At 51.5% G+C, this 14,279-nt stretch overlaps 1 protein-coding gene across 35 annotated transcripts in view; it reads right to left on the bottom strand.

Annotated features, from left to right (window-relative positions):
- The window catches only part of OBSCN (obscurin, cytoskeletal calmodulin and titin-interacting RhoGEF), a 216,709-nt gene that overhangs the window by 75,839 nt on the left and 126,591 nt on the right, over window positions 1–14,279 (bottom strand). For 33 of the 35 annotated variants that reach the window (XM_021083345.1, XM_021083344.1, XM_021083349.1 and 30 more), the window contains 9 exons: window positions 13,794–14,066; window positions 12,845–13,111; window positions 12,311–12,577; window positions 10,552–10,824; window positions 9,866–10,132; window positions 8,676–8,942; window positions 8,299–8,562; window positions 7,714–7,977; window positions 5,085–5,348 (listed from right to left, as the gene is read on the bottom strand). In XM_021083345.1, coding sequence (XP_020939004.1) covers window positions 5,085–5,348; window positions 7,714–7,977; window positions 8,299–8,562; window positions 8,676–8,942; window positions 9,866–10,132; window positions 10,552–10,824; window positions 12,311–12,577; window positions 12,845–13,111; window positions 13,794–14,066 — 2,406 coding nt within the window. The remainder of the gene's footprint in view (window positions 1–5,084; window positions 5,349–7,713; window positions 7,978–8,298; window positions 8,563–8,675; window positions 8,943–9,865; window positions 10,133–10,551; window positions 10,825–12,310; window positions 12,578–12,844; window positions 13,112–13,793; window positions 14,067–14,279) is intronic. The other 2 variants (XM_021083354.1, XM_021083364.1) reach the window with 1 other exon arrangement.

The raw sequence follows: 14,279 nt of genomic DNA, 5'->3' as shown, positions 1-14,279 counted from the left end.
TCATGCCCTCTGAACACACAGCGCATCAGGAAATGGACAATACAAAGGCATAAATCCCAACTGGTATGGGTCACTTTTTGGGTGTTTTCTGTACACGTTGCACCATGGCTTTAAAAGTTCCAATGTGTACATGCGCCATAATACAGACTGTGAACAAAGACAATGAAATAATTATGGAAGGGGAAGGACAAGGACAGTGAGAGAGCATGGTAGATAAGGAAACGGAGAGCAGAGAGGTGATTGGAGGCCACCAAATTCCAGTCCACGTGGCCACATGTGGTCTTCCCCCCCTGATGGTGCGTGTGGCCGAGGTTTTCTCCTGCCCACAGACACATGAGTACTCTCTAGTGTCTGCCACAGTCAGGCCATGGATCTCCAGCTCACACGTGGCTCCATCCTGCCTCATGCTTCCTCTGTCCCCGGCTCTGAGGGTCTCAGTTCCCTTGTTCCACTCCACAGGGGTCTCCTTGCTCAGCTCACAGTGCAGCATGGCCATGGCCCCTTCTGTGGCCTCCTTTGTCTTCAGACCTTGGGTGAATTGAGCAGCCAGGGCTTCCAAATGTAGATGCAAGGAGCCCATCAACCCCTCTAAAGGATTAGGTGTATAACCTAAACACTCAGGATGGGAATAGAAGCAGGAAGGGTGGAGGACATAGAAGAGGCAGACCAATATATGCGTGACAGTGAGATCTTCCTGCCTCTTGCCACTGAGGTGCAGGGTGGCAGGGAATTGGCTCCATCCAAGCTTCTTGTCTTCTCAGAAGGCATCTGTCCTACATATATCCTTCCATACCATCTAAGTCCTAACCACATCTACACTGAAGATCCAAGCCAGGCTCCTCCATCCAGCTCACAACTCACACATGCAACATTACAACAGACATCTTTTCTGCGAAAACCCCTAGGAGGCTCCAATCATGATACCCAGTGCCAAAATTACATCCTTCACTTGTGCACCTCATTCCAGATAGGGTACCAGTGCAGCACTGCCGACACCTGGGCTCACTGCATGCCCTCTCCACCCACCCCAGGTACCACCTCATCCACCTCACACATTCCTTCCCTGACCCTACTGACCCCTATTCTGGCTCAGACCTCTTAGACCCCATCAGGTTCCATATGTGGCCCCCTAAACATGCCGCTGGCCCTTCAAGCTGCTGTCTTCTTCTCCACCCCAACTCCAGGCAGAGTATGAGCTTCTCAAGTTACAGATGACCACAGTTACATCCTGTTGTGGGCTGAATCATGTCCCTCAAGATTCATATGCTTGAGTCCTAACCCCTAGGACCACAGAATAGAAATGTATTTGGAGATGTGGTCTTTAAAGAGGTGATTGAGATAAAATGAGATCACTGGGATGAACAGAGCCTAACTCAAAATGACTGGTGTCCATATAAGATGAGGATATGAGGACACAGACATACACAGACAGATAACCACGTGAGGACATGAGGAGAAGATGGCCATACACAAGCCAAGGAGAGAGGCCTCAGGAGAAACCAGCCCTGCCCACGCCTTTATCTCAAACTTTCAGCTTCCAGGACCAGGAGGAAAAGAATTTCTGATGCTTAAAGTCACTATTAGGTTGTTAAGCCATTCAGATTTTGGTACCAGGAATGGATTGCTACTGTAAAAAATACATAAAGTTATTAAACTGGCTTTGGAACTGGGTGATGGTGGAAACTGGAAGAGTTCTAAGGTGCATGTTAGATAACTGTAGACTGCCTTAAAGAGATTATTGGTAGAACAGTGGGTGCTAGAGGAGCCTCTGGTGAGGCCTTGATGAAAATGAGGAATGTGTTGTTGGAAACTGGAAGAAAAGCAACCCTTTTATAAGGCAGCAAATAATTTGGCTGAATTGTGTCCCAGAATTTTGCGGAAAATAGAACTAGAGGTGATCTTGGATACTTAGCTGAGGCCATTCCTAAGCCAAGGACTGAAAGCACAGACTAAATGCTCTTTGGTGCTTATGGTAGAATGTGAGAGAAAAGTTATTTCAATCAAGGAAGTATTTAAGGAAAGGGAAACCAAAAGTTCAAGATTAAGAAATTCTTCAGCCCATCAAAATTACAAACAAGGAGAAAGCCTGTTCTGGAAGGAATACCAAGGGCATACTGGAAAATCATGTGGTAAAGAGATTTTGAGTGAGTCCTGGATCCAATCAACCATCTCAGCAAAGCCATGAACATATCTGGAATTATCCAGGTAGGATGTGTGATAGGCCCTCTAGTCTGAAGGTTTGGACCCCTGTGAATTGTATGGGGGACCAATAAGCATTTTGAGAATTTTATACCAGCAGAAACACTACCAGCCATGACTTAATCAAACATAGAAAGGACAAAATGATGGATGCTTTCAGACTCTGGGATTTCTTTAGGAAGGGCCAATAGAGCTATCCAGCTGGGAACATGTTCCATCCTTCAAAGTTAGGAAGAATAACCTCAAAGGAAATTCAGAGGTCATCAAGGGTGCCATTGTATCCATGGTCCCAGAGGGACAGGCCACCTCTACCCACAATCAAAGGGGTAAGGTCACCACTCTGGTCAGGCCAGAAGACAGAGCACTCAGCCAGAAGGTCATTCTCCAGCCTACAGAATTTGTTCTACAGGTACTGGGTTTCCATGGGGCCAGCAGCCTTCTTCTTCTTCCCTATTTCTTTCATTTGGAATGGGACTATCTCCACCATGCATGTCCCACTGAAGTATTCTAGAAGTAAATAACTTGTCAAATTTTATAGGAATTTTGCCTCAGGACGAATCATACCTCCAGTCTCACCCACACTTTATATAGCTGAGATATAGATTAGACTTTGGACTTAGCTTGACAGTGAAGTGAGGTGAGACTTTTGGGTTTGGGTGACGAGGTAAATGTACTCAGCATGTGAAAAGAATATGCATTTGGAGGGGGGACGTGGAGGACAGAGTATTATAGATTGAATCACGTCTCTCCTCAAATTCACACTCTATAGTTTTACCCACCAGGAATTCAGAATGTGAACTTATTTGGAAATAAGGTCTTTATGGAGGTAATTAAGGTAAAATGAGGTCACTGGAAAGTGGGCCTTAATCCAATCTGATTTATAAATGTCCTTATTAAGAAGATGAGATTAGAACACATACACAGAAGGATTATGAGGTGAGGTCAAAGGGAGAAGGTGACTGTCCACAAGCCAAGGAAAGACTTCAAAAGAAACCAACCCTGCAGATACCTTGATCTTGGACTACCAGACTCCAGGACTATGAAACAATAAGTGTGTGTTTGTAAGTCACCTGTCTGGTATTTGGTATGCAGCCCAAGCTCTCTGAGGCCTAGCTCTTCAGAGACTCCACACAATCTCCAGGGTCAATAAAATGCTGTCACCACACATAGGAAAGCCTGTCTAGCCACCACCTCTCTGAACCCCCTCTGATGCTACACTTCGGTCATCTCATGCACATCTGTCAATAACATGAATGCTCCCAACTTTACAACCGGGGTCCAGATCCTAGGCTTATCCACAGCCCCAGCCATTCCAGATGCCAGGGAAGCTCTCCTGGACCATGATGCCTGTATACTGGTGCCTTGCAGGAGGTGGATTCTGTATGTACAGGGTCTAGACAGAGTTGGCCAATGTGACTGTGGAATGGACCAGACAGATGTGATTATAGTCTGAGATGACAGTGACCATTGACATTGGAAAAGCACAGAACAGGTGGCAGAGAGAAGTCACTCAGGCGGCCACATTCAGTCTTTAGGCCTGATGGCCAGCTTGGCCAGTGTCCTCTCCTGGCCAGACACACATGTCCAGCATCCGCCACAACCAAACCATGGATATCCAGCTCATATGTGGCCCCATACTGTCCCAGGCTCACTCTGTCCCCAGATATGAGGATCTCAGGCCCCTTCCTCCACATCACAGGGGCCACCTTTCTCAGATCACAACACAAGGTGGCTGTGGCCCTTTCCATGGCTTCTTCATTCCTCAGGCCCTTTGTGAAATTAGTGGGCAGGGCTAGGAGGTCAGAAAGACACATGCACAATCATCTTCTATGTGCATGTATAAGAAACAGGTTGTGAACAGCACAGAGGAAACGCAAAACTCAAGTGGCCATGGGCCATGTGCTGGGCATGCCAAAGACATACTGTAGATGACGGCTTCCCTCAGCCCAGCCCCCATCTGTGAACTCCTCAGGCCTCATACTTTGTATGAATCTGGCAGGCAGGGCTGGGAAGGGTCAGAAGAATACAAGCCCGTCAGATGTTCTGGAGAACTTTGGAGGCAGAACATAAGACACAGACTCCAATAGGACAACAGGACAATATTGACGATGTCACAAGAAATGGGAAGTTGCTTAATTATTGATTTCTTCTGGCTCATAAAACAGCTCTGGAAGGTGGAAGGGATTCCATGGAGTTATGGAAAGAGGATGACACTGAAACAGAGAGACAGTGTGGAATGAATGCATACAGATGTCATAAAGTCAATAACTGGACACAAAAACATGGCTCTGCTTGTCCATACATGGTTGTTACCTCAACAGTAAGCATGGCCCCAAGGTGCTCTCCTGCCCGCACATGCATAAGTACTCCCTGGCATCCACCACAGCCCCTTCCTGCCTCAGGCTCACTCTGCTTCCATCCCAGAGGGTCTCAGGCCACTTCTTCAACTCCACAGGGCCTGTCCTGCTCTGCTCACAGCACAGTATGGCCATGGCCCCTCCTGTGGCCTCTTCATTCCTCAGACCCTTTGTGAACTTGGCAGTCAGGGCTGAGGAGGGCTAAGAAGTTGCTGAGAACATCAGGCTGAAAGAGGGACTCTGTCCAGAATGGGAACACCACAAAAACCACACAAACTGCACAAGGCCACAATACGAACAAGTGCACAAATGCACTGACAGCAATGGAGGCAAATATCCCAGAGAGAACAGAGGACACAGGACTGAACATGGCATCTACTGAATGAGAGGACAGGTGCTATGAGACACACGGGGAAACCTATCTGTGAAAAGACACAGGTAGCCACGGAATCCTACAGGGGAGGAGGTGACATAGAGACAACATGCAGACATGAAGCCACAGGTCCATGTGGCCTCATGGGTCTTTACCCCTGACAATGAGCATGGCTGAGGTCCTCTCGTGCCCGCACACGCATGAGTACTCTCCGGTGTCTGCCATGGTCAGGCCACGGATCTCCAGCTCACACAGGGCTCCATCCTGCCTCAGGCCCACTCTGTTCCCAGATCTGAGGGTCTCAGACCCTTTCCTCCACTCCACAGGGGCCGCCCTGCTCAGCTCACAGTGCAGTGTGACCGTGGTCCCTTCTGTGGCCTCTTCCTTCCTCAGGCCCTTTACGAACTTGGTGGGCAAAGCTGCACAGGGTCAGAGTGACACAGAAAACATCAAACTCTCTGGAGAATTTGAGAGAATCGGGGTGTGGACACTTGACAATGAAAGGCTCACACTTCGGAGTAAATAAGGAATTAAAACACAGATTCATGGACACATGGTAAGCAGCAGTGCTGTGTGGACAGAGAACAGACTAGGCTGAGCCCATCCAAGTACAGACCAGCAAGAAATGGAGGATCTGGAATCCTCATGAAAGAGATAGTAACCAGGAGGGATGTCCTCCCAGCATCTTCTATGGCCCATCCTGCCTCAGAGCAAAAGGAAGATATGAGGGCCCAGACCACTTCCCCAACTCTACATGCCAGGCTGCCCAGCTTACACCGCACCATGGGCATGGCCCTCTCCAGGCTGCCTATTTCGTAGCAATTTTATAATCCCATGGGATACAGTTGTAGACAGAGACACAAAAAAAGCTACCTAAACTCTCCTACAAGTCTGCACCAGCACTCCCTGTCACCTCCTGCTGTTCCTGGAGCCAGAGCCAGGACTGACTGGGCCTGAACAGGACTGACAGGGCAAGAAACATCACAGCCAGAAGAGAAGCAGAAGCCACCCTCCTCCTGGCCTGTCATCCTGAAGCAGGTGTCCTTGAGACCCACATACTCCTAGAAACAGTTGGTCAACTTGGGTCCTCTGCCCCTTGGTCATTGGTGGTGCCTCCTAGGGTGGAGGTTGCTCTCAAGTGCATGACAGGCCTCCAACCCCACACACCCTGCCATCTCTTGGTGGGTCTCAGTAGTGTGAGTGCTCAGTGTCTCTGTGCTGGAGATGCTGTGCTCCATTCATGCAGTTCAAGGTGGCATGGTGGCCTGGCTTCTTCTTTAAAGCTCTGAATATTTGTACACAGAACAACCCTGCCCAGCTTCCAGAATCTTCTTCTTCACCATCCACTTTGTCTTGTGAATGGGGCCCAATATGGCCTAGGATGTGAGGCCCCATCATACCTGCAGAGCTGTGCTTCCTTCTGCCCTGAGATGCTCCTGTGCCCCTTCATCAGTGTTGCTCCCAGGACCCTGCCAGGACCGAGTGGATGGCTCATCCTCTGTCCCATACCCTATCTCTGCAGGAAGTGACCAGGCCATCACTAAAGCTTCTGAGGACCTGGACTCCTGGCACAGGGAGATGACCTACTTCCAAGCCATCAGCCACACTATGGCCAGGCCTGGTCCTGAGTCCCCATATCTGAGGGCCTCAGGCTCCTTCCACCCCACACAGGGATGCCTTGCTCAGCTCACAGCACAGCATGAACATGGATGCAGCCCCTCTCATGGACTGCTCAGGACTCATAACTTTTGTGAATTGGTGGTCAGAGCTGGGAGGGATCAGATGTTCACACAGACCATTCTACTCTGGAGTGTGCAGGTGCCACAGACACCATGCTGGAAACACAAGCACCCGCTGGAAGTGGACCCCCGGGGACATCAGGCAAGATGCTCACAATAGGCTGTTATGATGAAAGAGGACCCCCACTCCTCCCCTTCAGGGCAACCTACCCACCTGGCCATCATCCACCCCACACAGGAAGTAGCCTTGTCAGCCCCTAACCCTGTAGCCAGCCCTTCTGCTTCAGCTAACTGCACCCACTACCCTCAGACTGTGTCCTCCCATCCTGTGTCTTAGCCACAGGCCACCCTGCCATGCCTATAGACCCCCTTCTATAGTTGCTACCAAGAGCCAGCGCACCTGCCAGAGACACCAGACATGGAACCCCCACCCCCAGCATGAGTGCCCATCTGCCCCTCCAGGCTCTGGCTCTGCTCCTAAATGCAGCTCTTCCTGTCCCTTCTCTCCTTCCACAGTCAACAACTGTCCATACCCACTTCACCCTCCACACCCACCTTATCTCCTACCCCACCTTCACCTCGTCCCCACACCCAGACCCTACCTCCCTCAACACCCTGATACTGGACCGCAGACCCTAGGACCTACCGCCATAGCTCTCCCATGGCCCAGCATGTATGTCCCAGCCTCCCTCCTTTGACACCCCTTCCAACATCCTGCCCTCAAGGGCCAGGCTTTTAGCTACTTCCCAATGTCTCTCCTGGCATGGCCCCTCAAGAGGACCATAATTCCATCGTTTATATTGTGCAGTTGCCCTCCTCCACTCCCCCAGATGTGAGCCCCTGAGGGCAGGGAGGACCTTATTCTCTGCTCTTCATCTGAGATGCACCTCACAGAAGCAGGTGCTGGGAGACCTGTGCTGTAGGACTGCAGGAAATGCACAGAGAAGCAAAAGATTGAACTGTACACAGAAAGGGAAGACTAGAGGACATGAGCAATCCCTCAGACACGAAGCTTCCGCTCTGTATGGCTGCACACAGTCTTTACCCTGGACGGTCAGTGAGGCCGATGTTCTCTCCTGCCCACATACGCATGAGTACTCCCCAGCATCTGCCACCATCAGGCCACGGATCTCCAGCTCACACATGACTCCATCCTGCCTCAGGCTCACTCTGTCCCCAGCTCTCAGGGTCTCGGGTCCCTTCCTCCACTCCACGGGGGCCTCCTTGCTCAGCTCACAGTGCAGCGTGGCTGTGGTCCCTTCCATGAACTCCTTGCTTCTCAGTCTTCTTATGAACTCAGCAGGCAGGGCTAGGGAGGGACACACAGACACAGAACATCAGAGTCACAGGAGAAATGTGGAGACAGGACATGACAGGACAGGAGAAAAGAGACTCCAACAGGACAAGAGGACAGAACCTACAGTGACACAATGAGGGGTGGGAAGTGGCTCAGATGCTGGTTTCTCACAGTTCATACAATAGCCCAGGAATGAGGAAGAAATTCCATGGAGTTATGGCAAGAGGGTGACACTGAGATGGGGCAGAAAGGTGGGATGAGTACAGGAAGACACCATGAAGTCATTAACTGGACACCAAAACACAGCTCTGTTTGGCTACATGCAGTCTTTACCCGTGACGGTGAGTGTGGCCGAGGTTCTCTCCTGCCCACACACGCATGAGTACTCCCCGGCATCTGCCACGGTCAGGTCCTGAATCTCCAGTTCACACACAGCTCCTTCCTGCTTCAGACTCACTCTGCCCCCAGCTCTGAGGGTCTCAGGCCCCTTCTTCCACTCCACTGGGGCCTCCTTACTCAGCTCACAGCGCAGCGTGGCTGTGACCCCTTCTTTGGCCTCCTTGCTTCTCAGTCTTCCTATGAACTCAGCAGGCAGGGCTGTAACAAAGTCCAATGGACACAGAACATCATCTTCATCCTCCCACTAAGGATGAAAGGGGCTGCAGAGGACCACTTGGGGTCACCTCAGCAGTGTGGGTGAGGATACTCACCCTTCACGGTGAGTTTGGCTGATGTCATCTGGTCCCCAAAGCAGCAACAGTACTGCCCAGTGTCCTGAGGCCGCAGGTCCCGGACCACCAGCTCCAGCATGGTACCTTCCTGTCTCAGACTGTACTTGCCCCCAGGCTTCAGAACCTCATCTCCACAACGCCACTCCACAGGCATGGCCACTGATGACAGCATGCAGCGTAGTGTGGCAGCTCCACCCTCCAGTATCTCCATGTCCTTCAGCCCCTCTCGGAACCACACTGGCCGAGCTGTGGAAAGGCAGGGGCTCAGCTCAGCCCTCACCCCACACTGCCTCCTACAGGGTCCCTCCTACAGTTGAGGATGGCTGAGGGTGCAGACAGGCCCACATCACTGTCTGCATAGGAGACTAGTGACAAGTACCCCAAGTCCTCTGCCTCTCCAGGAGGGAGAGCCAAACAGCAGGAAACAGAGAATGGTGGAATGTTATTGGCTACATTGTGTCCCTCAAATTCATCTCTTGGAGGATGACTCCTCAGGACCTCAGAATGGAGCCTTATTTGGAGATGGGGGTCTTTAAAGAGATGATCAAAGTAAAATTAGGTCACAAAGGTGGGTCTTAATGCCATAGTATTGGTGTCCTTTCAAGAAAAGGGGATCAGGACACAGACAGACATGAAGTGATGATCATGTGAGGACACAGGAAGATGGCCATTTGCACACCAAGTGGAGAGGCCTCATGAGAAACCAGGGCTCCCAGCACGGTGATCTGAGATTTCTAGTCTCCAGGACTGGGAGATGATAAATGTCTGTTGTTTAAGCCCCTTGGTCTGTGGTATTTGTTACCCAGGCAAAGCTGACTCAGACAAACAGAGATAAGCCAAGGCAGGAGAAGGGAGACACAGATGTCAGAACACAAGACAAGGTCTGGAATGAAGTGGAAAAGAGACAGCAGGTCAGGAGACCAAGAGAGGGTGAGGGAGGCTATGAGGAGCACAGAGACCCAGAAATGGGCGTTAGTGAGCAGAGTGAGATGGATGTACTGCTGAAAAGACACAGGTGGTTCAGAGGGAGCCTCAGAACAAAGCCCCCCCCCCACACACACACATAACACACATAAAGAGGGCAGAGATGGAGACAGAAAGAGTGGGACAGAGTTCTGGAGGTGCCAGAGAATGGTTGGAGGCTGCCCAGCTCCCCCCCAGGGGCTCACCATGGACCCTGACAATGGAGCTGCTCCAGGCACCCCCAGTCTCACATTTGTAGCGCCCGCTGTCCTGCAGGGTGGTGTCAGTGATGACCAACTGGGCCCGGCGGCCCTCATAGGTCTGCCGGCACCGGGCCGATGGCCGCAGGGCCTTCCCATCCTTGGTCCAGCACACAGGGTTGTCTAAGGCAGCAGTCTCACAGACCAGGGTCAGATCCTCCCCCTCTGTGACTGTGACATCTGTAAGCTCCTGGGAGAAAACACTTGGCTTCTCTGGAGACAGAGAGGAATGCATAAGATGCTTGAGGACTCCTACAGGAGGAGCCCCAGGTCTCGCTACAGACCAGCCTGCACTCCTGGTCACTGCCCATCTGCCCCTTCAGTCTGAGCTGCTGGAGGAAGAGGACAGGCTCTACGAGACTCCACCCACCAGAGGGGCTTGGCCCAGCTCAAGGTACACTGACCCTAAGTTTACCTCTGCAGACCATGTGAAACAACACATCCTGAAACAGTGCCACTCGGCCTCCCACTCCCTGGGATCCAAGGCCCCAGTCCACAGGAAACCTATGGTGCCTTCTCTGTGAGTCCCAGGGCCACACTTTGGGTGTAACCAAGCCACTGTCTTAAGGGTGCACCTTTAGCCACATGGACTGACCCCCACCATGGCACTGGGCACTGGCCATGCAGCCTACCTGTGACCCTCAAGGCAGCTGAGGCCCGCTGGTCGCCTGCCTCAAAGTGGACAGTGCCTGAATCCTTGAGTGCCAGCTGCCGCAGGGTCAGTACATGGTAGCCACCAGGCTGGGCCTCAATTTCATTGAGTTCGTTGGCATACAGGGGGGTTTTGTCCAAGAACCAGTGGACGGGCTTATAGTCGGCAGGGGAGATGCGGCAGCAGAAGGTGGCCGAGGAGCCCTCTTGCACCTCCGTGTCCTCCAGGTCCTCCATAATGAACACTTTCTGGCCTGCAGAGACACATGTCAGGGACCCTCTGGAGAGCTCCCAATGGAAACAGTGTGCTCCTCAAGACCTGGGGTCAGCCCACAGCAGTCTGCAAGCAAATGACTTGAACAGACACAGGATGACAAAAGAGAAAACAGTAAGGGGGTCTGAGCTGTCCAAAGGTATTTGTTTTAGGTCCATCATAAAGTTCCCAGTCCACCTCTGGGGTCCCTCTGCAGATCACACACAGGTGACCCACAACAGCAACCCCCTCCTTAACCTGTCTATGCCAATTCTTCCTGTCACAGAAATCACTCAATGCAATTAAATTTTGTATTAACAGAAGAAATAGGAATGTGAAAAAAAAAACCATGTGCTAAAATTTAAATTGAATGCTTCAGAGGACTGACAACACGAATTACTAGATGAAAAAAATTTTGCTGCTGTCTTAAGTATAGTGAAAGCTTAGAATGAAGTCATAAATACAGAGATGGATTGCCTCCAGATTCCTTCTGCATTTACAGGTATCTTGAAGATACTGCACACTAGAAAGCAGAGATGGCACATTAGAAGGGCAGTGTATGCAAAGGGAAGAAAGGAATTCTGGTTCATGAACTGAGGCAAAAAGAAAAAAAGCTCTAGTCAACACCATTAGACTGCCACAAGTCCATGTGTTTTAAATTTTTTAAAGAGCATGTTTTGTCATTGTGTGATGCTTGCTTTAACTGATTTTCTGAAAGTATTAATATCCACTTTACTAGATAGTGGTGCCTCCACTGCACCAAAAAATGTTTTCATTGAGCTCAGTGGATGCAATGTATTTTACCGAAAAAGAGAAAAAAATCAGGAGTCAGGCTTCCTTGTTATTCTTTCGGTTTTCTCCTGTGGACAAACTCCAGGAAGGACTGCCAGCTGACTTCACCCTGGACACCAGCCTTGGCATCAGGAGCACTGAGTTCAACCCTGCCATGACGCCTACCTGCCCTACAACTCTGGGCCAGGTAACAACCCCAAGTAAAGCCAGTTTCCTTATCTGTGAAATGAGAGAATGATAACCCTCACCCTTCCTCCCAGGTACAAACCTGGAGACTTCCCTGAGCCAGTCTCCTTCCACAGTGGCAGAGGTGGTACATTCATGTGTAAGTATGTGCAGAGCTCATGCATGGGCACATGCTAGAAGGGCTCCAGAAATACTCACCAAGCAAATGAATGCACAAATGAATGAAGGCTGCTGACTCATTTACACAAGGCCCAGCTGGCTGAGCCAGAGACAAGACCACCCAGGCCAAGCCCTCCTTGGAGATGGGAAAACCAAGGCTAGGTTTGTACAGGGCCAGCAAAGCTCTGATCTCTGCCCACCTCTGAGTCTATTTTATTTCATTTATTTATTTATTTATTTATTTATTTATTTCTCTTTTTTTAATTTATATACGCTTAAACACCTGAGCATACTACAGCTGCAACATCTGGTATGCAAATGAGAGGCACAGCACAGTGCCCAGGCCTTACCTTGCACCAGAAGCCGGGCCTGGGACTGGGCCTGGCCAATGTTACAGGTATAGGTGTCACTGTCTGCCTTCTCCAGGGCACTGATGGTGAGCCTCAAGGTCAGGCCCTCCTGGCTGGGCATGTGCTTCCCTGAGGCTCGCAGCTCTGTGAGGCCCTTGCACCAGGTCACTGAGGCTGCAGGACGCTCCGTCTTGCAGGCAAACACAGCTGTGCCCTTCTCCTCCACCTGCAGGTCAGCCAGCTCCTCTGTGAACCGATTTGGCTTTTCTGGGGTGGGGGGAGAATGGGTGGGAGGGTGAGAATGGGTGGGAGGGTGAGGCCCCTGGGCAGACCCCATGCAGGTCCCTCGAAAGAGGAAATCACTCCCCATGACAGGGAGTTTCCTGGCCCACCCACAGAGCCTCAGGGACCTGGGTGAGCCCCTTCTCTACCAGGCACCCCTCAGTTCCTGCCTGGGACAGAACAGCTTGGGCAGCCCCAAGCCACACTGAGGAAGAGAAGCCACAGGGCCCCAGGGTCTCTCGTGGGGGTTACCTTCCAAGTGGAGGCTGGCTGTGCTTTTGGAAGACTCTGTCTCACACGTGTACTCCCCACAATCTTTGAGTGAGGCTGCATGGACAACTAGCATGGCCCAGGTGCCTTCAGTGAGCACCTCATACTTCTTACTCTTGCGAATGGCCTTCCCGTCCTTCAGCCAGTGCACTGGGATTCCCTCCCGGGAAAGCTCACACCTCAGCACCACATCCTCACCCAGCATGGCCTGCTGGTCTTCCAGTGGCTTCACGATGTCTACCAGCCTCTCTGAAAAATAAAAAAAACACAGAGATGGAAGCCCATGAGGTAGGACTACAGCTCTACCCACGGCCACTGCCCTAGCCATGCCTGCGGAGATGCCAGGAAAGGCACTCAAGAAACTTTAGCTCTGGAGAACGAGACTACAGCCTATAACTCCAAGAATTTGAACTCTGGAGCCTCAGAGGCCTGGAATGTCAGGGGAGGACCCTAGGAGGGAGAGATATTAGACCACAAAATCTTATGTTCTCAGAATTTTTCAGAGCCCTGTAACCCAAAGCATGGACAGAGACCAGGACTGGGTTGAGCTTCGACCATCGGCACCAAGTATTTATGCTGGAAGTGAAAGTCCAAAATTCCAATGGCAATTTCACTGGCGCCATGAGCCATGCAACTAGCACAGCAGTTGAACAATGGATCAGAAAGCAGAAGGCTTGCTCCTGCCCAGAGACTCCAAAACCTCACCCTAGAGAGTAAGCCCCATGAATAACCAGAACCCCCAGCACCCCAACAGATGTCTCAGGCCCCAACCAGGGGCTGGGGAGACATTCCCCAGAAGCACCCCCTTGCAGCTGCCAAGCCCAAGACCCTGCTCCAGGCTGCCTGGAGAGGGTGCAGGCTCAGCAGCTCCCAACCCAGCCCCTGGAGACAGACCCCTGACCTGTCAGTTCCCACTACCACCATCACCCACCTCTGACGATGAGCGAGGCCTTGGAGGTAAGGTCCCGCACAGAGAAGACCACCTCCCCAGCGTCACTTGGCACAGCGTCTCGGACAACCAGAGTGTACTTGCGGCCCTGGCGAGTGGCCTGGAAACGGTCAGAGCTGGCCACCGTTTTCCCACCAACTGTCCACACAGCCACATCGCCAGTGTTCTCGTGGGACAGGACACATTCAAAGCTGCAGCTCTCACCCACCAGCACCTCCACTGTCTTCAGTCTTTTGGTGATGCCCACATGCAGATCTGTGGGCCATGGGAGACAGCTGTCATGCCAGCCAGGCCCATGGAAGCCTGCCCTGAGACAGGCGCCATCAAGCCTGTAGCAGCCCCAGGCCAGACCATCCACAGAGCATACCCTCCCCAGCCCCATTTCCAGAGGGCCTGGTGTCCTTCTCAGAAAATGTCTCCTTTGCCCTCCAGCTGTCCACACTCTGATGTTTGGATGGCTGATAGCTA

The sequence above is a fragment of the Sus scrofa genome, chromosome 2 (assembly GCF_000003025.6).
Source record: "Sus scrofa isolate TJ Tabasco breed Duroc chromosome 2, Sscrofa11.1, whole genome shotgun sequence".
In the NCBI taxonomy this organism is placed as follows: domain Eukaryota; kingdom Metazoa; phylum Chordata; class Mammalia; order Artiodactyla; family Suidae; genus Sus; species Sus scrofa.
Note: the sequence above shows the minus strand (reverse complement) of the source record. Positions and strands in the feature narration are given on the sequence as shown.